This window comes from Oryx dammah, unplaced genomic scaffold (assembly GCF_014754425.2).
Source record: "Oryx dammah isolate SB20612 unplaced genomic scaffold, SCBI_Odam_1.1 HiC_scaffold_25, whole genome shotgun sequence".
Taxonomy (NCBI): Eukaryota; Metazoa; Chordata; class Mammalia; order Artiodactyla; family Bovidae; genus Oryx; species Oryx dammah.
The window spans coordinates 99852397-99877993 of NW_024070209.1; the positions used below are offsets into that span (position 1 = coordinate 99852397).

Genomic DNA, 25597 nt, shown 5'->3' on the forward strand with positions numbered 1-25597 from the left:
TTAGAAGTTTCAGACTCTTTCTTCTGAGAAACAGCTGTGGTCCATATAAGCTGTGTTGTGAACTGCACATTTTGATTTGAATTTCAATACTGAGCTTTGCCTGCTTTTTAAAGAGTGAGGTAAACCCAGCTAATGAGTGAAGTTTCAAACCTGGGCCACCATTATCTTGCTGTGACACTGGATGGTGGTACATCGCTATCTTGTTGAGTTTAAGTTTGTGACTGCCTTTAAGTCATATGTATTATTTTTTACCTGTAAGCTTACATCCATAAATATAGCAGAATACATCATAGTCAGGTTCATAAGCTAACTGATTTATTTTGGTGATTTAGTGAGCCTGGGAAGAATCTTTTTTTAAAGGTCTAGTTTAAGATACCTTAGACCATAGAAATATGTGTGTCTCCTGGCCTGTTCTGTCTTTTGAAGGCCAGATTTCATCAAAACAAATGAATCACTGGTTTTTCTTCCTTCATCATCCCCTAATTGGTTTCCAAAATAAAATGATTAATGGCTGCATTTCTCAACTGCACTGTTTTGATTACAGTCCTGCCACCAGTACTGATGATACATTGGGAAACACTTTCATAACGGGTGATATTCCTGACTGGGTCACATGACTTCATGAAGGGTTCCCCTGATATATTGCCACTAGGAAGTCTTCAAAGAAGCAAGCTCTTTTTTATGCTTTTGTTATAAGTTAGGGAAAATGATTTTAAACAATGAAACCTTGTTTATGATTCGGATTCCCCTTTTTCTTGAGATCTGTTTTAGTTTTCAGATTGGAAAATAAGTACGCATTTTTTAGCGTTCCCTAGAGCATATTTTAATTCAAGGAGTGTTTTTGTTTGTTTGTTTTTTAACCAGTTTGTGTGAAAGCATCATCAGTTGACCCACTGGCAGAATGTTGTTATTCCTGATTATAGGCCTCTCTCTCCTGGTATCCTCAAAAGAGCAGCTCCCTTCACATTTCTTCAGCACGTTGATGCGTGATATGGAGGCATAAAGCTATTTGAACTAGCTAGTGCTAGTGAGACGCAAGGGTTTTTGAGGGCATCCACTTGTGCTACAGTTGGGCCTTTTGTTCATTGGTACACTGGTCCTTGCCATGATTTCTTATGGCAAGTTGGCCATTGAGTGTTTCCTTTATAGCAACAGGAAGGAATAATTACCCAGATATTATGAAGTGGGTGGTTTTAGAATTCCACTTCAGATGGCATTGACCCTTAATGCAGCTGGTTTTACTTAATACATTTTGTTTAAACAAACCCTGTTCCTGGAAATGGTTTCAGAATAGTCTGTTCCTTGTAGCTGTTTCTTTGCTCTTATTTTTAAAATTGTTTTCCCAACAATATCATAAGTACATGAGCATGACAGATCCTACTTTTGCGTAACTGGCCAGATATATTTTGTTCAGGTACACTTCTCTGTAAGGGACCCTGATGTCTAAAAATTGCAGCTGGCTGAAGAGATAAATTACAGAATAGGTATTTTTCACTTTATAAGCATGAACAGTTCTTAATAAAAAGCCATGGCTGGGCTGATTAAGCAATCAGTATATTTTTCAAGTGGGATGTAAATTTCTAATTATTTAAAATTTTATTTATTTATTTATTTTTACTTAGAGGATAATTGCTTTTCAATAAAGTGTTGGTTTAAATGTCTATTTTAGGTATGATACTATAATACCAAAAATAAATTTTAAAACAGACTAAATAGAAATAAAAAATAAGACTAGCATTCTGTACTCTGACTTTTCTAAAATAAATTTGTATTACTTTATCAAAAAATTTTTAGTGAGAGAATCTTTTTTATATATTGATTTTTTAAACTAGTGAATGTATTATTTTATAAAAAACATTATCACAGAAAATAGGGCTGGCTTGGCTTACTAACATAAGGACGGAAATCCTAATATTCTGTAGCATGCTGGAATGCAGTAGGGGGTTCTTTGGAATTTAAGTTTATTGATGTATACCTCAATTAAATAAAAAAAAGAAATGGCGCTTATGTAAACCTCATAACTCTAGAATCTGGTCAAAAGCCAGGAAACAAACGAGTGGAGTCCCAGTGAATCCTTCAACAATAGATATCTATCACTATCCTTAGAAAACAGGGCTTATGGAAATTCACCTTAACACTGTTTGCTTAACAGTGGAATTAGGTTCTTAATTCAACCAACTCATCCAATCAATAATGAATAACTATAGGAGTTGGCTCTAAGTATGTACAAAGGTGAATTGGACATAAGACATAGTTTCAGCTGCCTGGGGAATTCACAGTCTAGCTCTTCTTTTGAGCAAAATATTACTTAAGTTGTTGCCTTAATGGTAGGCTAAATCTGCCTTGGAATTAATCCAAGGTGATTTAATTACTATGAAATAGTTACACCAGTAAGACTTAAATTCCAGAGAACGCCCTACTGGACTCCAGCATGCTGCAGAATATTAAGATCCCTGTTCATATGTTAGTAAGCTAGGCAAGCCCTGTCTCCTGTGATGACTTTTTAAAAGTAAAATAATGAATTTGCTAGTTTAAAAATTAATGTGTAAATAAAGTAGATTGAGAAGTCATACTCTGACCCTTGTGCGGAACTACTTGGTTATTCCATTCTCATTTCTTGCATGAATAAAAACTATAGTCAGTTTTGTTAGATGTCTTTCCATCACTTCGTTGTGCAAATGTAAGCAAAAATGAATTCATATACTTTTAAATCCCATTCTTACACAAAGCTAGAATACCAGTTCAAAGGTGGTCAGGCAGTAGGAATTCTCTTACTTGGGAGAAGATCAGCCCTTTTTTTCTAGTCAGGACTTCAGCTGATTGGATGAAATCCACCCACATTAAGGAGGGCAATCTCATCCAAAAACACCCACATGGAAAGAACCTGAATAACATTTTGACCAAATATCTGGGTACTCTGTGACCCAGTTAAGCTGACACATAAAATTAACCATCACAAGGGTCTTGCCCCAGTTAATGGTAAAATAAATGCTACCCTGGTCTTGCCTAACAACATTTAAGAGCAAAACCCCAAAGGATCAAACTATTTCCCAACTGTATCTCAGAACAGAGCTAAAGAATAGTTTTAGCAATGGAAAAATACCTAGGACCTAATATGGTAAAATTCACAATGTCTGCATCCAATCAAAAATTACTAGGTATGTAAGGAAGTAAGAAATACAACCAGTGACTGACCAGAAATGACACAGATGGTACAGTTAGCAAATATGGACATTAAAATAAGTATTATAATTGTATTCTATATGTTTAAGAAGCTAGAGGAAAGATTGCATTAGAGACATGGAAGATTAACTTCTAGAGATTCTAGATGAAAAATATGCTGAATGAAATTGATGTCAGAATAAACAGCATAGAAGTAAAGATTAGTGGTTTTGAAGACAATGTAAGTTGTCCAAAATGAAACACAGAAAGAAAAGAATCGGAAAAAAGTTAATGAACAGGGCATCACTGAAGTGTCGCCCCAAGTGTATATGTAATCGGAATGCCTGACAAAGAAAAGAGTATGAGGGACAGAAGAAATAACAGAAGAGAAGAATAACTGGGGAAAAAAAAAATCTCCAAATGTAATGAAGGTAATAAGCCCATAGATCGAAAAATCTCAAGAAACTCCAAGTGTTAAAAAACATGAAGAAAAATGGTTTCAAGGCACATCATACTCAAATCATTTAAAACTACTGATAGAGAATAATGTGAAAAGCAGCCATAGAAAAAGACACATCGTGTATGTAAGAATGAAGCTCAGGCTGACAGCAGATTCCTCTTGGAAAGCAGTGTAAGCCAGGCGGCCGTGGAAGAACATCTTCAAAGTAACAAAAGAAAAAGAAAATTGTCAACCTAGAATTCTTTTCTTGGTAAAAATGTCTTTTGAAAACAAAGGCAATATAAAATCTTTTCCAGACATATTAAAAGCTAAAAGAATTCATTATTGGTGGGCTACCACTAAAAATATGTTTAAAAGAATGTTCTTGAAGCAGAAGAAAAATGATACCTGGTGGAAACCAGAGCAACAGAAAGAAAGTAATACACTGGAAAAAGGATAACTATTACAAATATGTAATATTTCTTCTCTTTATTTAAACCTCTCTTTAAAAGATATGTCTTTTAAACAAAAGCAGAAATAACACACTGTGGCATTTATACCTTACGTAGAAGCAAAGCACAAATGGGAGTGGGGAAACGGAAGCATACTATTGTAAGATTCTTTTTCTGATATTTATTTATTAATTTGGCTGTGCGGGGTTTGAATTGTAGCATGTGGGATCTTTCATTTTGGTGCACAGACTCTCCAGTTATGGCACACAGGCTTAGCTGCTCTGCAGCATGTGGGATCTTAGTTCCCCCACCAGTGATCAAAACCATGTCCCCTGCACTGCAAGACAGATTCTTAACCACTGGACCACCCAGGAAGTCTCAAGATTCTTATACCATATGTGAAGTCAATATATCATTTGCAGATAGATTGTAATAAGTTAAAGATGTATATGATAAACTCTAAAGCAGCAGAGTTATAGCTAATAAGCCAACAGAGATAAAGTGTAATCATGAAGTTACTTACCACAAAAAAGGACAGGCAGAAAAACTTGGAAAAATGAACCTAGAGCCAATTGCACATCAGTACTTGTCTTGTTCAGTTGTTAAGTCGTGTCCAACTCTTTGCAACCCCATGGACTGCGGCACACCAGGCTCCTCTGTCCTCCACTATCTTCTGGAGTTTGCTCACATTCATGTCCACTAAGTCATTGATGCTGTCTAACCATAGCAGTACATCTGAAGCTTACTTTTTGAAAAAGAATAGATTGGATAAATATAAAATAACAAGATGATAGATTAAACTCTATCATTGATATTATGTTAAATAGAAAAGTTGTAAATGTCCCAATAAAAAATAGAGATTGTCAGATTGGATAAAAAAGTAAGACCCAATTATATGCTGCCTAGAGTGAACGTACTTTTAGTATAAAGATGTGTTGTTATTTATTGCAAAGTTTTGCCCAACTCTTTTGATACAGATAGATTAAAATCAAAAGGGTAGGGAATAATGTACCATATCAACATCAGTTAAAAGATAACTTGAATGGCTCTATCAGACAAAGTAGCTTTCAAAGCAAAACATATTACCAAGGGTAAAGAGAGTCATTTCACAATGATAAAGAGGTCAGTCTAATTAGAATCTATAATCCTAAGTGTTCATATATGTATTAGAGATTCAAAATACATGACTCAAAAACTGATAGAACTTCAAGGAGAAATCCACAATTATATTTGGAGCTTTTAACACTTCTCACTCAGCTGATGGAACACATAGACAGAAAATCAGTAAAGATATGGGAGGTTTGAACAATAAAAACAACTATCTTGGTTTAATTTATGTTTACAGAACACTCTGGCCCCACTTCCAAATAGGAGAATACACATTCTTTTCAAGTGCATGTGAAACTGTTACCACAATAAGTCCTTTTCTGGGCCATTTAAAGGGTCTAATACATGTAAGTTGATTCAATTCATAGAAAGTATGATCTCTGACCACAGTGGAGTTAAATGAGAAATCAATAACAGGAAGATATCTGGAAGAGCTTTCAACTATTTGCAAATGAAATAACACACTTTTAAGTAAAACCATGAGTCAAAGAAAAAAAAATCAAAAGTGAAATTCTTAAGTATTTGGAACTGAATGAAAGTGAAAATGCAATGAAAAATTCGTGGGATCTTTGCTCTTCCTCGAACCTTCCCCAGCCATCCTCCCTGCCCTACTGACTGTACTTTCTGTTCCCTGGGCTAGGAAAGTGCTTCCCCCATAGTTCACGCTACCTCCTTTGGGTCTTTGCTCAATTGCCATCTCCAGTGATGGTTTTCATAATCACTTTATTTAAAATTTTGTTCTCAGTCCCTACTGTTCAACCTCAGCATCCCCACCCCTATTAACGTGCTTTATTTCCCTAGTGTTGTTTTGTTTGTTTTTAATTTATTGTTTGACTGTGTGGGTCTTCACTGCCGCTTGGGCTTTTCCTCTAGTTGTGGGGTGTGAGGACCACTCTCCAGCGAAGGTACAGGGGCTTCTCATTGAGGCGTCTTCTCGTTTCGGAGCGCGGGCTCTAGGGCACGCAGGCTGTAGTAGCTGCGGCATGAGGGCTCAGTAGCTGCAGCTCCCGGGCTCCAGAGCACAGGCTCAGTAGTTAGCTGTGTTCTGTTGCTCCATGGCAGGTGGGATCTTCCCTTACCAGGGATCCAGCCCGTGTCTTCTGCATCGGCAGGCAGATTCTTCACCACTGAACCACCAGGGAAGCCCTCTCTAGTGGTCTCTACCTTCCATGGAGTCTATAATTTACTAGTTTATTTTGTTGTCTGTCTGCCGCCACCCCACCCCAACCCCGGGAGTGTGAACTGTCAAGGGACAGGGGTTCTTTTCCCCTATATTCTAGCTGTTGTAACCCTGGCGTGTAGGACAGTACCTAGCTCTTAGTAGGTATTCCATACACATTTGCAGAATATTTAATATTTATCTATTAATATTTATATTAATATTTATCTCTTAATATTTCTCTTATCACAGAATATTTAATATTTATCTCTTTTGTTCTCACAAAAAAAATAAAGAAAAGAATTGTTAATCCACTATACTCAAATACAAAATAAAAAAAATTTTTTTTAAAGAAAACCAACTTCCTGTCTAAAGATATATATTCTCAGATTGTCCCATGGTTTATAACCAGGAATTTTTAAACCCATGGACTTATGAGGGGTATTCCTCTCCGTCGTGGTGAAAGTGAGGGGTCATTATGAGAGCAACATTAGTCAAGGAGAACTGTCAGAGGAGTTCTTAGGCAGATCAGTTGTAGAAAGGATAACGTGTGAAATTGAAGCTCTGAAAGTTGACCCCTTTTTATTTATTTATTTTTTATTCCTTTTTAATTAAATACTTGAATATTTCTTGGAAAGCTAACGTGTACCCCCATCCAGGCATAAATGTACCCCATTTTGAAGGCTAAGACCAAAGTTTCTTTAACTTAACGATGGATACTTGCTATTTAAGCAATCTACAATGAATGTATGTATATTTGAATGAATATGTGTATATTCACATCCACTTGTGTGTGTATGGATGGCTATATAGAGTAAACCCCCCAAAATATAATCACTGGGTCAAAGGGGAAATAAATTTATAGTTTTGATAGATATTGAATATTGTCAAATTTCCCTTATGGGGCTTTTTGAGACTCAGGAATCAGATATGCAAACCCTAGGCAGAGTCAAGAGCTCACAACCCTAGGCAGAGTCAAGAGCTCACAACTAAAGTCAAAGGCAGTTCTGTGGCCTTAAAGAGTGGAAAGCTGCAGAATTAATTAAACAGTGCCTTCAGTCCTTAGGAGACTGCAAACCTGCTCAGCCCCACCCCATCCTCGTCTTTGTACACCTTACCAGCAGGAAGTTGAACACCCAGGGCTCTGGACACTGTTTTTCATAAAGCTTTCTGGCTCACTTGATCTGGAAATGTTGAGAGGAATCAGTTGCAGCCAGCCAGGGCTGATGTGATTTGCTGGAGACCTGCCCCTCATTGTCCTGTGGCCCCAATGCTCCTAAGTCCATCTGTGAAGATTGACTGGCTATGGGCATGGTCTAGATAAGGGAAGCCAGTCTTTGGGTATGGTGCTGGCATTTGTAAGTTCACCCCTCTAGGACCACTCCATTTGTTCCACTAATGTAATTCTCACCAGCCAAATCAAGTCCAGTAATGCAGTGCCCTCTCACAGCCCCTGAGGGGTGTTATTCACAGGGAAGCACCCAGCTGGGGCTCTGGCAGTGAGTGGATTCCCTGAAGGAAGAAGGAAATGTTTTCATTAAGTTATAATTTACCTACAGGAAAATGTGCCCCTTTTAGAGGTTTGCGTTTTGACAGTGCTTACAGTCATGCAGGGCTTCCCTGGCGGCTCAGCAATGAAGAATCCGCCTGCAGTGCAGGAGATGCAGAAGACGCTGGTTCCTGGTTCAATCCCCGGGTCGGGAAGATCCCCTGGGAGGATCCCCTGGAGTGGGCATGGTAACCCACTCCAGTATTCTTGCCTGGAGAATCCCATGGACAGAGGAGCCTGGTGGGCCACAGTCCATGGGGTTGCACAGAGTCAAACACGGCTGAAGTGACTAAGCCGAGCACACACAGTCATGAAACTCCCACCACCCTTGAGATCTAGAACTGCCCCATCACCCATGCCCCCGGCCCGGATTCCTCTGGTTGGCAGCATATCCTCCCAGCCCCAGCAAGCACTTTTCAGTGTTGTTTCCTGAAGATGTTGTCCGTTATAGGATATCATACATAGAATTATGAGTCAGAATGCATTTGAGGTTTGTCTGTGCTGTTCCATGTAATCAACGTGGTTCATTCCTTTTCATTGCTGAGTAGCGTTCTGTTGTGTGATGGTGTGGCAGTGTGTTTATCCACTCAGTGGTTGAAAGACATTAGAGTTTCCAGTTTTTGATGGTTATGAATAAAGCCACTATACTGTATGTAAATTCACATACAGGTTTTTGTGTGAACATTAGTTTTCATTTCTCTTGATTAAATAATTAGGAATGGAATCAGTAGGCCATATGTTAAGGGTATGCTTAGCTTTTGAGAAACTGCCAAACTGTTTTACGATGTGAATGTGTTACTTTGCATTCCCCATCAGCAGTTCACACCAGTTGCTCCACATTTTTACCAGCACTTGGCATTTTCTCCCAGTCTTGTCCTTTTCATTCTCTCAAGAGTATCTTTAGAAGAGCAGAAATTTTTAATTTTGATAGAGTCCGGTTTATCAGTTATTTCTCTTAAGGTTTATACTTTTGGTATTGTATCTAAAAAATTTTTGCTGACGCCAAAGATACAAAGATACTCTTCTAGAAGTTTTGCCAGTTTTCATTTAGCATTTATGGTGCATATTGACCAAGTGTCATCATTTTGCATATGGATGGCACAGTGTTCCAGCTCCATTTGTTCAAAAGACCGCCCTATCCCCACTCAACTGCCTTTGTACTGCCTCTGTGGAGAAGCAATTCAACACATACGTGTGAGTCACTTGTATGCTTTTTAGTTGATTTCTATATTCTGAAAGGAAATGGTACTGTGCTACTGGTTTCTCCACTGGAAAACCTTTCCTGACATCTCTAGGCAGAATGTCTAGGCTCTTCCTGGGTCGGGGGAGATCCCCTGGAGAAGGGATAGGCTACCCACTCTAGTATTCTTGGACTTCCTTGGCTCAGCTGGTAAAGAATCTGCCTGCAATGCAGGAAACCTGGGTTCAATCCCTGGATTGGGAAGCAGCCCCTGGAGAAGGGAAAGGCTTCCCACTCCAGTATTCTGGTCTAGAGAATTCTGTGGACTGTATAGTCCCTGGGGTCGCAAAGAGTCAGACACGACTGAGCAACTTTCACTTCACTTCTAGACAGAATTAGCCACTTCTTCTGGGCTCCTATAGCTATTATGCATATACTTACTATTGAAATTTTCTAAACTGAGAGATGGCTCAGTTGGTAAAGAATCCACATTCAGTGCAGGAGACTGCCTGCAATGCAGGAGATCCGGGGTTCGATCCCTGGGTCAGGAAAAGCCCCTGGAGAAGGAAATGCCTACCCACTCCCGTATTCTTGCCTGGACAGTCCCACAGACAGAGGAGCCTGGCGGGCTACAGTTCATGGCGTCTCAAGAGTTGGACATGACTTGGTGACTAAACCAACCACAACCTTGCAATTCCTTGTTTCAGTGTCTGTTCCTCTTTCCCATGTCTCTCTCAAGACCAGCATCTTGAGAAGCCTGGAAGTGTGTCTTCTTCCTTTTTATCGTCTTCATCACCACTGGCTCTCTAATGTTTGTTGAATGAGCAGCCCATTCTCAAATCTCTGATGACAAGTCAAATCTTTGATTAACAAGTAATAAGAGTTTTATGAGAGCTAAGTCAAGAGTCAGACAAGGATCAAGAAGTGAAGATAAATACCCAGATCTCTTTAAAGCAGGAACTGTCTCTTATTCTAGTTTGATGTGACCTCTGTTTTGCCAGGCATGCATGGGGTGGATCCATTATACTAGGTACAGTTGGGTTATTGGTGGAATCTTGGCTTCGGAGCATGCCGGCTTCTTGAGTCCCTCTTCCTGTGAGATTCCTTCATGCTGGGCTTCAGTCACAGTGGCTTCATTGGGAATACAGTCTTTCCTCAGTACGTCCCTTGAGTTTTGGTTTTGTTTCCTTTTTGGGGGGCCACACTGCAAGGCCTGTGGTATCTTAGTTCCCTGACCAGGAATGGAACCCATGACCCCTGCAGTGGAAGCTCAGAACCCTAACCACTGGACCACCAGGGTATTCTCTCCCTTGAGTCGCTTTGGAGATCAGACAAGAAAAAGTAAAGAAGTCTGGACAGTATTGAGAATTATGGACTGATTAACTTTTGCAGTTCCTTTGTTTGTCAGAAACTTCAGACTCATGAAATATTCCTTCCTAATTAATTCCAGGATTTAACTGGTTGCTTCTCCTTGGACTTCGGAAATGTAATATTTACCACCTAGACATTTTTCCTACAATAGATCTTAAATATTCTTAACATTCTGATCTCAACTAATTTACCATGATTTTCGGTTTCTATGAGAAGTTTTAACAGTTTGGACCGTGTGTCCAGAATACGAGTGGTGCCAAGGTGCATATTTGGGAACTCAAAAGTTGCATCCCTGCAGGCTCTGTGAAGTTGGAGGCCGGAAGCTGCAAGGACTCGTGAGCATGTCCGAGTGCTTCTTATGAACGGGAGGCATGTTTCTGTGCGTTTCAATGTTAGTCTTTGATGCGCCAGGTTGTCTTAATCAGCCTGAGCTGTGCCCCCCACTCCCACCCAGGTCTTAGTCCTCCTGGTTGTACATCCAGTCCTCCCCCACACATACACTCCTCAGCCAGGAATATGCCAGGAGACAGGATAGGTAGCAGGGCCGGTGGAACTGTTTCACGTTTACCCTCTGGGAATGGGGCTCTCGTTAGAATCATCTCGAAATGAGATGCTACATACCCACAACGCACAGTGGGTTTTCCGTTCGCAGCAGGGAACTGAGCGGCCAGGCTCTCTCACCCTCTCTATGCTCTCCAGTTAGGAAATGGAGTCAGAATCGTAGAATGCATTGCTTTCTTTCTTTTTTATTAACATTTTTTTTTGAGGTAAGATTTACATGCTATAAAATTTACCATTTTAGTGTACAATTCAGTGATTTCTAGTAGATTTATAGAGTGTGCGGCCATCACCACAGTGCAGCTTTAGAACGTTTCCATCATCCTAAAGAGATCCCTTGTGCCTCTGCAGTCGGTCCCACTGCCACCCCCAGGCAACCGGTAGATCTGCTTTCTGTGTCTGTAGATTTGCGTTTTCTGCACATTTCATATAAATGGAATCATGCACTGTGCGGTCTTTGTGACTGGCTTCTTTCACATCACCGTGTGTTTTTCGAGGTTCATCTATCCTTTGTTGCTGTTGTTGAGTGGCTCCACAGTGTCCAACTCTTTTGTGACCTCATGGACTGTAGGCCACCAGGCTCCTCTGTCCATGGGACTTCCCAGGCAAAAATGCTGGAGCGGGTTGCCATTTCTATTGCAGCACTTCATTCGCTTTTGTTACTGAATATTAACTCCATTCTTTGGATATACATTTTGTTTAATTCATCAATCAATGGATATTTGGATTGTTTCCAGTTTTTGACCGTTACGAACAATGCTACTGTGGACATTCATGCGTGGATACAGTTTCATTCCTCTAAGGTAGATTCCTGATAGAAGAGATTTTTGAGTCTTACAGTAAATTTATGTTTAACTTTTTAAGAAACTGCCAATGTATTTTCTGTAGCAGCGCTGTACCATTTTAGGTTCCCACCAGCTGTTCAGTCGTTCAGTCGTGTCTGACTCTTTGCGACCCCATGGGCTGCAGCACGCCAGGCTTCTAGTTTCCCCACATTCTCACCAGCACTTGGTTTTGTCTGTCTTCTTGGTCATAGTTATTTGGGTGGCTGTGAAAGAAGTACCCCATTGTGTTTTTAGTTTCCCTTTCTAGAATAACTAATCATGCTCAGCCTCTTTTCACGTGCTTATTAGCCATTCATGTTTCCTTTTTGGTGACACTCCAGTTAAAATCTTTGTATCCATTTTTTATTTGATTTGCTTACTGTCTTATTGAGTGTCGAGTTCTGTGTATTCTGGATACAAATTCTTTCTCAGATATATCACAGAACACAGAGTCTTTTAATCTTCTTCACACCAGTCCTGGAGACTGTGGAAGGTAAAAGGGACAGTTGAATACTACAGTTAATGTGTAATATTTGAGTCTTTGCTCTGAGCTGGATACTGGACTGTGTTTTTTTTTACAGCGATTATTTAAAACACTTTCTCATTTTCTACAGCTTATAGGGCAATTTCAAATGCTTGCTCTCTGATTAACAGTTTTTACTAGATAAAGAAAAGAAACAGTTCATTTGGGAAATTCTTAGCTTTCTAGGAGTTAGAACTGGTCTTTAGTATTATGGTAAAGAATAAATGGCTGTTGTACCGACCCGGAATATCAGTGGTTTGAACAACTGCATGTTTCTTTCCGGCTTCTGTAACAGTCTGGCATCGGCAGTCCTGCATGTGTATGAGGACTCCACAGACTCTACCTTGTTACTTTTAGGTATAGATTATACTTTGTGATCCAAACGGCCCCTCCAGCTAGCCTGTCCCCTTGCAGGCAGTGGGAAGTAGAAAATGCGAGGGAAGCTGTTCTCATTCCTTTTGAGAACGTGGCCCAGAAGTTACACGGCGTCATTTCTGCTCGCCATGTCGCTCAGGGGCTCTCACATCCGACTCTTTGTGACCCCATGCACTGTAGCCTGCCGGGCTCCTCTGTCTGTGGGACTCTCCTGGCAAGAATGCCTGAGTGGGGTGCCATTTCCTCCTCCAGGAAATCTCCGAACCCACAGTCTCTTGCATCTCCTGCACTGGTAGGTGGGTTCTTTGCCACTGGTGCCACCTGGCTCTAGCAGAGCACCACCTCTGCTCCCCATATCATTGGTTAAAACTTCAGTTCAGTTGCTCAGTCGTGTGTCTGACTCTTTGTGACCCCCTGGACTGCAGCACGCCAGGCCTCCCTGTCCATCACCAACTCCGAGAGCTTGCTCAAACTCATCTCCATCGAGTTGGTGATGCCATCCAACCATCTCATCCTCTGTCATCCTCTTCTCCTCCCACCTTCAGTCTTTCCCAGAGTCAAGGTCTTTTCCACTGAGTCAGTTCTTCACATTGGGTGGCCAGAGTATTGGAGCTTCCCTTCAGCATCAGTCCTTCCAATGAATATTCAGGGTTGATTTCCTTTAGAATGGACTGGTTGGATCTCCTTGCATTCCAAAGGACTCTCAAGAGTCTTCTTCAACACCACAGTTCAAAAGCATCAATTCTTCGGCACTCAGCTTTCTTTAAAGTCCAACGCTCACATCCATACATGACTACTTGAAAAACAGTAACTTTGACTAGATGGACCTTTGTTGACAAAGTAATATCTCTGCTTTTAAATATGCTGTCTAAGTTGGTCATAGCTTTTCTTCCAAGGAGCAAGTGTCTTTTAATTTCATGACTGTTTGGAGCCCCCAAAAATAAAGTCTCTCACTGTTTCCATTGTTTTCCCATCTATTTGCCATGAAGTGATGGGACTGGATGCCATGATCTTTGTTTTCTGAATGTTGAGTTTTAAGCCAACTTCCACTCTCCTCTTTCACTTTCGTCAAGAGGCTCTTTAGTTCTTTTTCACTTTCTGCCATAAGGGTGCTGTCTGCATATCAGATCTGCGTATCTGAGGTTATTGATGTTTCTCCTGGCAATCTTGATTCCAGCTAAAACTTAAGTTACATGGTAATGACTAGGTACAAGAGGGACTAGGGGCCATATGTCCATCTAAAACTTAAGAGGCTGAGGGTGAGAGAGGAGAACAGATGTTAGAGGCCATTGTTGGGCTTGGCAGTTCCTATAACTAGTCTGTGTGGGATTCCCATGACTTTTTCATCAAAGAAAGTCTAGTTGATATGCTGTTATTGGCCTAAACCTTTTGGAGGAGTTCATTTTACTATTGTTTTAGAATTGTTCTTAATGGTGAAGTAGCCATAAATACTAAATATGAATTATTGTTACTTAGGGAATGTGACGGTACCCTAGTGATCAAATACAGTTCTGGAGCTGCTTTACTGAATATAGATTTTATATACCAGTGGTAGGAAGGTGGCAAACAAGAGGACACCCTCTGCCAGGTCAGCTTTGTTTTGTAGCTTTTCAAGTGGCTCTTTCCCCCAACAGTGCCGTTTAATGAGCAGTTTCTCCAATGTTAACTGTAGCTGCTCTTCTCTGGTTAATCTGTAGTTCTGTATTAATATGCCAGATCTGTCTCTTTAGGAGGAAAAGGAGCAGCAGTGTTTCGTTTAGAGATGTCATTGCTTCTCTAAGGACAACAGTAATTTCTAACAAGTGTAGGGAAGAAATCTTCTGAATCCGTTTGTCCTTTGTATGTTTAAAACCTTGACAACAAAACAAATTGGTATTGAATGTTTGGAAGAAACAAACATTAACGTTCCCTTAGCGTTTCATTTCTAGGTTTTTCAGGCCTTGGTAACAATTACCAAGAATTCCGCTTTCCCGGGTGCAGCTCTGCTGCTGAGAAGGTTTTAATATCGAGGGAGCCCATACTTTCACAGCCCATTTCAGCTGCCCCAGAGATAACTTGGATAAACACGGGCTCCTCCACGTACCTCCTAATCCCTGCTGGGTCTTACACTGTGGGGAGGTTCAGACAACTTGTTTTCTTTCCCTTCTGGCCCTTCTCTCTACAGTCCCCTCCAGCTGCCTCCTTCCCCCCACCCCCAAAGTAACGTGATCCCCTAGGCCTGCTCTGCTGCTTTCGCAGATTCTTTTAGTCTTACAGAAAGAGAGGAGAAAAGATTAACCATTGATTTTCCAGTTCAGACGGAACAACACTATAAAAGCCAAAAGCAGTGCTAGTGTTTGAAAATAAAAGGAGTACTGTTCATAAATAACCAGCACTGGGCTTTTCTTTTTTCAACCAGTTCTACTTAAGTGAGCTTAAATTTACTTTATTATAAAGAAAATAGTTTGAAGCCTTTAGATTTCGGCAACATTGCTCTGTTTTATTTGTCTTGTAGATTTCTCGATCTTCATTCAATATTCTGATTAAAAACAAACAAGACTTTCCACGATTTAAAATAAAATTCTGTGGCATTTATTTTAAAAGTTAACCAAAATGAAAGGGACAAAGACAATTCATGAAATCATGCGAAACCTCTTTAAATTGAATTCAAGCAACTTAGAGTTTAATAAGAATATCCCAAACTATTTCTGTTTAATAACGTATCTGTTTATAACTTAAAGTTATGTGACTGGATTTAAGAATTCAGGGATTGGTTGTTTCTTCACTACCAGCAATATTAAGATTTGAGACCAGTAGCTTGCAACAAATTTTAAATAGTTTTTCAGCCTCATATCCTAAAATTAGTCTGTCAGCTCTTGATTGTGGGTGTCATATAATGGAGAAAGTCTAGCAAGGTAATTCAGAGATCCAGGCTCTTTCCCTGGCTCTGCCACTAACTGGCTGTAAGACCTTGTCAGGTTACTTAACCTGCCTCAGTTGTTTCATCTGTAAAATGGTCAAATGAGACTCTGATTTAAAATGATTAAAGTTTGCAGACCTGTTTTCATTTCTACTACCTCCCCCAAGCCCTACTGGAACAGCAGTAAGATGATTTTTTTTTTTTAAGTGAAAATGTATAAGGACAAAAAGAACCCAATAAGCAAAGCAGATAAGAAAGGCAAAACTGTTTTTTGAAACTGGAAGGCAGTCAAGAGCGTGGTAATAGGACTTCCCTGGTGGTACGATGGATAAGAATCCACCTGCCAATGCAGTGGACACAGGTTCGATCCCTGGTTGGGGAAGATTCCACACGCCACAAAGCAGCTAAGCCCCCCAGCCACAACTACTCAGCCCGCATGCTCCTACTATTGAAGCTTTCGTGCCTAAAGCCCGTGTTCCACAACAAGACAAGTCACCACAATGAGAAGTACCACAGTGGAGACCTAGTACAGCCAAAACTAAAGGAATAAACTCATTAATAAAAAATAATTAAAGAAATTCATATATATATATTTAAAAACTTGTAATAGACCTAGCAGAATCAAAGAAACTAAAGCCTAACCTCTTCTGAGAGAGACACTGATTAGAAGTAAGCCAGTTATAAGAATCTGAGAGGGGAAAAAATAAGAAATTGGAGTCTTTAGTACTACAAAAAGCAGGGGGTGATGAGGCTCTTAACTGAAATCAAGGGGATCAGTTGAAAGCCTGTAAAGGAGTTTTTAGATTCTTCATACCCCTCCCCCTCCCTGTACAGCCAGATGACCACTTCTCCTTCCCACTTTCATGAGACTAGAAGTATTATTGAGAAATTGCCCTATAAAGGCTCCAGACTCTGGGGTGTTACCCCCAGCAGAGGTGTGGGTACACCGCTGGGCTGAAACCAGTGGGGGTGGGCAAGAGCAGATTCCTTTTTGAGTCTGCATACTGAATAATGAGATTCTCCAGCCCGCTTCCTAACAGAGAAGAGATGGAAAGAATCCTTTCTAGAAGAAAAAAAAACCAAAAACAAAACTGAATGGTCTCAGAGAAAAGCTGACTTGGGCATTCTCTTGATGGACAAGTAAGCTCACCCCCTCCCTTCATCTAAGTCCACATGTTGTGCCCTTTCTGTGCATACTTTTTAGCTCCTCTCCCATGTATAATGAATGGACAGCCAAATTAAAAGTGCATGGTAGATAAAGGGTAAAAGAAGTTCACAGAGAAAGGGAACACAGTGGAAATAAAGACAATGTAGGAAACAGAAGAAGAGTTCAGAAGAACTGTACAGGAGGCTTGGAAAATAGTCGCTCTCAGAAAGCAAAGCATAAGGCAAAGACTCTGACAACAAAACAGAACAGGTAAGAAGGTTAGAAGCTCAGTCCCAGGGCTTTAGTAGCCATCTGGCAGAACTTCCAGAAAGAGAGACCTGAGAGCAAATGGAGGAGAATTTATGAAACAGTAAATATCAGAAAAATTTTGGAACTTAATGAAGTGAGTATTTTCTGGAGTTCAATGACTTAAATCTTTGAATTGGATTGGCTCCCTGAGTGCACAGTATAATATATGAAAAAAGACTCACTCCAAGCCATTTCATTGTAAAATCTCAAAACACTGAGAGTATTAGAAGATCTTAAAAGCTTCCAAAGACAAAAGCAGGTGATATATAAAAGATCAGGAGTCAGAGTGGATTTATATTTCTAAACAACAGAACTGAGAACTAGAAGATAGCAGAGAGAGAGATACCTTCAAAATTAAGCAGGGAAAATGATTTTCAACCTACAGTTCTATACCCAGCCAAACTCACTGGAATGGAAAGGCATTTTTTTCAAACCTGCACCTCTCCCCACCCCCAGGAAGCTACTGGATGGTGAATTCCAGCTACAGGAGGATGTGAGTCAATAAATAGAACTGAGGCTAATATTTGGAAAAAATATTACTACTTGTTTAACAGATATTTGAAATGTTTGGGGAAAAAACAGTAATAGGTATACAGAAGACTAAACAAATGAAAAAAATCAAGGCAATTCTTAGGTTGGTGCAAACATAACTGTGGTTTTGGCCCGTGAATTTTAAATCATAAATATACATCTTTATTAATCAAAAGAGAAACTGTTACCATCAACACATTTTTTTTCCACTGGGAAATAAATTTGTTTATTCTTTTAGCATGACAAACTCTTGGAAAGCATTTCCCGCCTCCTGCTGGTTGTGGCAGCATTTTCCCTGCAAAAAGTTGTCAAGATGCTTGAAGAAGTGGTAGTGCGTTGGCAAGAGGTCAGGTGAACATGGCAAAACTTCACAGCCCAACTCTTTCAACTTTTGAAGCACTGGTTGCGCCGTGTGCGGTTGGACATTGTCATGGAGAAAAAATGGGTTCTTTCTGTTGACCAATGCCAGCTTCAGGCAATGCAGTTTTTGGTGCATCTCATTGATTTGCTGAGCGTGCTTCTCAGATATAATAGTTTCGCTGGGATTCAGAAAGCTGGGGTGGATCAGACGGGCAGCAGACCACCAAATAGTGACCGTGACCTTTTTTCAGGTGTGAGTTTGCTTCGGGAAGTGCTTTGGAGCTTCTCAGTCCAGCCACTGAGCTGGCTGTTGCTGGTTGTCATATAAAATCCACTTTTCATCACACGTAGAATAAGAGAAGACAACACTTCAAAACGATGACTTTTTTTGATCTGCAGTCAGCCCGTGAGATACCCACTGACCGAGCTTTCTCACCTTTCTGGTTTGTTTCAAGTGCTGAATAACCTTAGGTAGAATGGTCAATGTTGAGTTCTTCGGCAACTTCTCATGTAGTTGTAAGAGGATCAGCTTCGATGATGGCTCTCAATTGCTTGTTGTCAACTTCCGATGGCTGGCCAGTAGGCTCTTCATCTTCAAGGCTTTCATCTCCTTTGCAAAACTTCTTGAACCACCACTGCACTATTTGTTCTTTAGCAATTCCTGGGCCAAATGCATTGTTGATGTTGCGAATTGTCTCTGCTGCTTTATGACCCATTTTGAGCTCGAATAAGAAAAATCACCCGAATTTGCTTTTTGTCTAAATTTCCACAGTCTAAGATAAAATTTGCAGCAAGTAATAAGTCATTAGCAAAAAAAAAAAAGTGAGAAATGCACATTAAAATGATGTATAAAATAACTACATTTATTTAAGAATGTATTCCAATATCAAATGGCAAAGTTAACAGTGCAAAACTGCAATTAGTTTTGCAACCTAATAATATCTCCAGGATAAACAAAGTTATATAGTAAGGGAAACATTCACAGTATATTATTGGTGGAGCAATGAACAATATTTATGTCATCGCAATAATGATCAACACTGACCGTTGTTGATTTAACCAGAAATTGTGATTGTATTGTTATGGGAGATTGGAGATGGTGATAGCATGGTACTACTATAACCAGTTAATATAGCATGTGGAAAGTTGATGAATCCAGAAACAACAATATGAGGATATTAAGAATCTGAAGAAGGCTGCCTTTGGAGAAACAGACAAGGGGATGGAGTCAGGGGACTTCTGATTTTATTAGATGACTTTTAGTACTATTTGTTTTTAATCATGTACTTTTATTGCTCTGATTAAAAATAAAAATAAGACTATTTAGGGCATACCAACAATACTAGTTTCCTCTGGGAGAAAAATCACTTAATAGTAATGTTTGACTTGTCAATTATAAAAATACAGTAAAATCTTTCTAGAATGAGATTTTCTAGAAAGTGGATGTAATTACCCTAAAGCAGTTCAGATGTGCCTCTCCACCCCACCCCCGTTGAGAATTGTAGGTCTGGAACTACCAAAGGGAGTAACAAAACAATCAGTGTTTTGCGAAAGACAGTCCTATGGGTAGACTGCACATCAAGTTCTCAAGTTCTGGGCCTGAAATAGACTTTCACTAAAGATGTGCGGTGTGGAGTCTGTGTTTTGCCACCAAGCTGTGGTTGTAAAACTTTGTCTTTAGAAGTTAAAGATAGGACTCTCTGTGACATTTGAACCTTGGTTGCTACTCTTACCCTATAACTAGTGTTTCTTTCCCTTAATAAAATAAGTTGATTTCCTTGTCCCTTGGAAAACCTCCAGACTGCTTTCACTCCCTCAGACTGTGTTTTCTGGAATCATTTTCACGTATCACATTTGTTAATTTTAGCTCTTGACTTGGTCCCAGCAAGACTTAGGCAGGAACACAGACCACCACCTGATACAGTAAGAGTCCTCTTTTGGAAATAAAAATACTGTTCACTGAGCACCTTCTCTGCATGGGGCACTTTTCATACACTATTTCTAATTTTCATTACCCAGCGAGATGGCTACTCTTAAGACCACCCCCACAGTTTTACAGACTAGAAAATTGAGTCACTTGGCTATGCCACCACAGTGAGTGGAAAATCTGAGACTGAGAATAAGGTCGTGTGATGTCATAGCTCTTTCAGCCTCACTGCATGGCCTCCCATCTCACCTGGTTCCCCCACACCAGAGTACCTGGACCTTTGTGACACTTGACCAATAAACAGTGTTATCTCACTGAAAATCTATGATACTTAAAGAGATGCATGCATGCCCTTTATATAGGGGCAAAAGTAGGTATGGTTGATATGTTCTTCTAAGCCACATTTTCCTGTGGATTGGACCCATCACTTGGGAGCCTGGCAGGCTCTCACTAGACAGTGTCTGCAAGTCAGAGGATGTAGTCTCTGTTGGCATGTGAAATAGTGAAATAGCAAGCATGTACATATCTCAAGATCTTTGCTCTTTCCTCCTAAAGTTATTAACTGGGCTGGAAACTGGGAAGGGATCAGTCAGATCTGGGATCATTTGGTCCTGGGGGTCCCAAAGCAGGCACCATATCAGATTTCATGTCTCCCTTAAATCCCCACCCCCATCCTGCTGCTCCCAGGTAGAGCTTCCACATCCTGCCTCCTGCATCCATATCCTGCTTTCTTCCCTGGAGCAACTTCTGTGGGGGGCCCTTGCCTATCCACGCCGCCCCCCCCCCCCGCAACTCTACTTTAAAAAAAAAAAAAGACTGGACTCCAGACTTTAAAAAAGTTCATTCTTTATCCAAAATTTTCAGAGAAAAGTCCTCTTTTGGTAACTTGTTTTCAGTTCAGTTCAGTCGCTCAGTCGTGTCCAACTGCGACCCCATGAATCGCAGCACGCCAGGCCTCCCTGTCCATCACCACCTCCCGGAGCTCACTCAAACTCATGTCCCTCGAGTCCATGATGCATCCAGCCATCTTATCCTCTGTCGTCCCCTTCTCCTCCTGCCCCCAATCCCTCCCAGCATCAGAGTCTTTTCCAGTGAGTCAACTCTTCTCATGAGGTGGCCAGAGTATTGGAGTTTCAGCATCAGTCCTTCCAATGAACACCCAGGACTGATCTCCTTTAGAATGGACTGGTTGGATCTCCTTGCAGTCCAAGGGACTCTCAAGCGTCTTCTCCATCACCACAGTTCAAAAGCATCAATTCTTCAGCACTCAGCTTTCTTCACAGTCCAACTCTCACATCCGTACATGACCATTGGAAAAATCATAGCCTTGTCTAGACGGACCTTTGTTGACAAAGTAACTTGTTTTAGAGTTATACAATTTCTTAAATGCAGAAACTGCTTTCAGATGAATAAATTTTAGAAATATCCATCCCTATTTGTCCTATTTCCAGGGAAAACAAGAAGGAGCTCTTCCTTCTTCCAAAACAGTTGTCAGACTGACATATGCACGCAGATCATCTTCAGATCGTGTTAAGATACCACCATTCCATATATTCTGATTGTGTAAGTCTAGACTGGAGAGCGAGAGTCTGCATTTTAAACAAGCATCCCAGGCAATTCAAAATAGGTTGTCCATGGACCGTGCTTTTAGAAACACAGTGCAGATCACAAATTTTAATGTAAGTAAGCAAAGAGTCGGACACGACTGACCAACTGAACTGAACTGAAGGACCTTTATTCTTTCTCATTATTCTGAATATATTTTAAAATATTCTTAAGTAGTTCTAATTCCATCAGCTGTTTCAAGACATTTTTCAGTAGTTAATGATTTTTATTTCATCCTCTGGCTTTGCTACAATTATCCACCTTTCACTTAAATTACAAATTATGTCCATTTTGGAAAGTTCAAGGGCTTTAGACCTTACTAATTCCTAACTATGTGAACCTGGACAGACTGTTAACCCGTCCCTGTACCTGCTTACCCCTCAGTTTCCTTACCTGTGAAATGGAGTTAAAGTACAGAAAATCCATAGGATTGTTGGAAGGTTTGTGCCTGGCACATATTAAAAGGTTATTCCTTTCCCAACCTGAGTACAATGTAGGAAACAAGTTACTTCACAATCTTTTAGATTTGTTTTCCTTTTTAAAAAAAAAAAAAAAAGTTAATGGCCTTTAGGCTTAAGATTACTTAGAAGGAATCCTTCTTGGGCTTCTGTTCTATTAAGGCGACTGGAGCTCTCCTGTCTGCTTGTAGCAGAATGTTTTTTGTACTTGTGAGTGAGTTTCAAAAGCATCAAAAGCTAGATCTGGAAAGAATAGTCCTAGTTTAATTTGGTAGTGGGGAGCTTGGCGATATTTTCAGTGTTCATTGCTGCTAATTCAGAGTGTTTTCCCAGACCTGTTGATGTATGGTTTTATAACTATTTTAAAAGATCTGGACACAGTTTATAAGCATTACTCATTTTAAGATGTTTTAAAGGGATAAGATCATTTTAGACTCAAGAGAAGAATGTTAGTAATAGTCATTAACTTTTTAAAATAAACTTACATCTTAATATAAAATATAGCACATGCAAATATCTGGACCTGTATTAATTGATAGAATTCAAGGATATGGTTAAAATTGCAAAAATGCCCACTGTTCTTGTCATTAAGGTGCCTATTTGAATATAGCCCATCACATTACATCTGAAATGCTATATATTGACCAACTTTATTATAGTCTGATCCAAAGTCCTTGAACTTTCTAAAAGGTACCAACACACTAGTTTTCAGCTTATTTGTATTGGTGGCGCCCTTTGGGATTTTATTTTTGGCATTATACTTGGAGGTTGAAAGGTTCAAGTAACAGTTGGCCGTCATTACACACGGGCTGTTTGACATAATGATAGTGTCTCCCAGCATCTATCAATAGATGGCATCCACAGTCACTTGTCACCTCGTAGCCCTGTAGCCCTGTGTCTCCAGGCAATGGGAAGTGCTGTGTCTTCTTAGCTGCTCATGACGTCTGACCTGGTACCACAACACAAACCACAGGTCACTTAGACATTTTGTATATGAATCAGAATTTGACAGGACATCTCTGAAAAATTAATGATACCGTGGCTGGGAAACACTGTGATACACACTAGTCACATCTAGTCCAACCTTGAACTGTCAGGTTTTGGCAGACCTGAGTGAAGGTCTTGTTACTTAGCCATTCCTAGTATAGTGAAGATACCCAGGTTTTTGTCATTATAGGATAGGGTGGACCACAGATGAGTCCAGCTTTGCCTCTGGGACTGATGACTGTAGCATGGTAACCTTAGTTATTTAGCCAAAGATAAAGATATGTAGCTTTAATTTACTTGGGATTTATTTTTGGTGAGAAGGGTCTGCATAATCCGCTGGTTAGGAGCCTGATCCTTGGAGCCAGGCAGACCTGGGGGTAGTCCAGCTCAGACTTTGGGCGAGGTGTTTGACTCCTCTGAATCTCAGATTTTCACCTGAAGAATCAGGATGATAATTCTGTTTTCCATACAGAATAGTTGTGCACAGGTAATGATTGGAGGGTGTTTCTCACAGGAGTCTGACTCGTAGTAGAATCTCAGTACCCCTCAGCTCTTAGTATTCCTGGACGCTATGATGTATATACTAACTTGATTTTTCTCCCTGTTGCAATTTAGTTATCTAACACTGTTTAAACAACTTCTCCTTCCTATACTTACTGAAACGTTTCCAATTTTGTTAAATTATTTGGTATGTCTGGATTCGTATTCCACTGATGTAGATTTCCCATTTGGTGCCAAGTCACACATTATTGCTATTTTTTATGTTGTTATATGTGATGATATTGTCTATTGGAGCCAAGCACAGCAGTGAGTGAAAGTAGCTCAGTCGTGTCTGATTCTTTGCGACCCATGGACTGTATAGTCCATGGGATTCTCCAGCACAGAACACTGGAGTGGGTAGCCTTATCCCTTCTCCAGGGGGGAAATGGGTTTTAAATAATGTTTTCCCCTCCCCCGATGGCACACACCAAACAAAAGAAAGAAAAATGAGGCTTCTTAAAGAAGGGGCACAGGCCATGCCCCTCATCAGGGGGAGACTAAACTCTCTTTATTAATAATCAGACATTGTGTTTGACCTCACACGTCTCCTTTGTCTCCTAGTCTGGATGTATGACTTGACAAATGTGTTGCAAACTTGTGTAGTACTGTGGGTTGCAGCTCTCTGATTATTCACTCCTCAGACACTCACTGAGTTGGCCTTAATCACAGTAAGCTCACCGAATAGAAATGAAACCAGTATTGATAACTGCAGAGGAATCTGCCTTATTCACCAACAGTCAGGGGACACGGGGTTGGCCGGGGCACCGCGCCCGGTGCAACTCGCTTGGCCTTCAGCGGTGCAGTTGGGGGGTGGGGGGTGGGATCTCCTCCCAGAGATGCAGGAGGTTCCTAAAAGTGATGCTGAGCAGGCCCGCCCTCCCCTGACTTGCCTGCCATAGTTGCTGATGTCTTTTCTTGGGGCGTCAGGACAGTACTTCGAAACTCGGAGAACCAAGACGTGCCGCGCTTAAAATCGCCATCCCCCCGCTTTCCTTAACGTCAAAACCCGCGAGGCGTCGGTTTTGGACGGCGGCCCCGGCCGGGCGGAACACGGGGCAGCCCTTGGGTGCGGGCGCGGCGCGCAGAGGGTTAAGGCGGCGGGGGCGGGCCTCGCGGGGCCGGGCTCGGGGGCCCTTTGTTAACAGGCGCGTCCGGAGCCGAGACCGGGAGCGGCCGCGGGCGCGGGGCGGCGGGGCAGGCGGCATGGCGGGGCCGCGGGGGCCCGGGGCGGCGCGCGGGGCGAGCCGGGCCTGAGCCCGCCGCGGAGGGCAGCCCGGGGCGCGGGCTCCCCGACGCCTCCGGCGCGCCAAGATGTTGGAGATCTGCCTGAAGTTGGTGGGCTGCAAATCCAAGAAGGGGCTCTCGTCTTCCTCCAGCTGCTACCTAGAAGGTGAGCTCGGGGGAACGGGCCGAGGGTGGCCGCGTGTCCGCCGCCCGGCCGGCTGCCTGGCCGGCCTGCCTTCCTAGGCCTCGCCCGGCCGCGCGCGCGCGCGCTCCCTCGGCGCCCGCCCTCTCCCCCTCTACCCTCTGCCTTCCTCCCTCGCCCTCTCCCGCTCTCCGCTTCCTTCGCCCGCCCCTGGGCGCCGCCGCCAGCCCGGAGGGTGCGGGGCGCCGGGCCCCCTCCACCCCACCCCACCCCCGCGCGCACTAACCCCAGGGGTGTCGGAGGAGCCCACACCGGGAGGGCCAAGTCGCGGGGCCCCCACGCCTGCAGGGTCTCCCAGAGAAAGTTTGAGAAAGCGAAGCGTACAGGCCCGAAGGGCCTCGTGAGCCCACGTCGTGGAATTTCCACCGCTAATTGGGAATTACTCGTCCAAAAGGTCGACCCGTGTTTGTGAAACAGACGATTTTCATTAAAGTCTCGTGGACAAAAGGGAACACGGCTCTACCATTTATGGATACAGAATTTGAAGTGATCTTTCTACACCATCCCCCCCGCCACCCCCCAACACACACACACACACTCTCTCCATCTTATCTACGGACCACGAAGAGGTCGTAAGAATTCTTAAGACTTCTGCGGGGAGAAAAGAGAAGTTCTACCGCATTTTAGGAAGATTTTGAATGAGTCCAGGGCACTTGGAGGAGGGTCAGCTCGTGTTAAGTTCCTTCCATAAAGCCTCAGAGCCCGGGCG

The 25597-nt window shown here is 41.7% G+C and overlaps 1 protein-coding gene across 2 annotated transcripts in view; it reads left to right on the forward strand.

Moving 5' to 3' along the window:
- The window catches only part of ABL1 (ABL proto-oncogene 1, non-receptor tyrosine kinase), a 138028-nt gene that overhangs the window by 64669 nt on the left and 47762 nt on the right, over positions 1-25597 (forward strand). The window contains exon 1 of one of the 2 annotated variants that reach the window (XM_040225401.1): positions 24697-24852. The exons of the other annotated variant lie outside the window; for it this stretch is intronic. Within the exon in view, the coding sequence (XP_040081335.1) occupies positions 24774-24852 (79 nt within the window). The 5' untranslated portion in view covers positions 24697-24773. Of the gene's footprint in view, positions 1-24696; positions 24853-25597 lie in introns of those variants that run through there. 2 annotated transcript variants of the gene reach the window in all.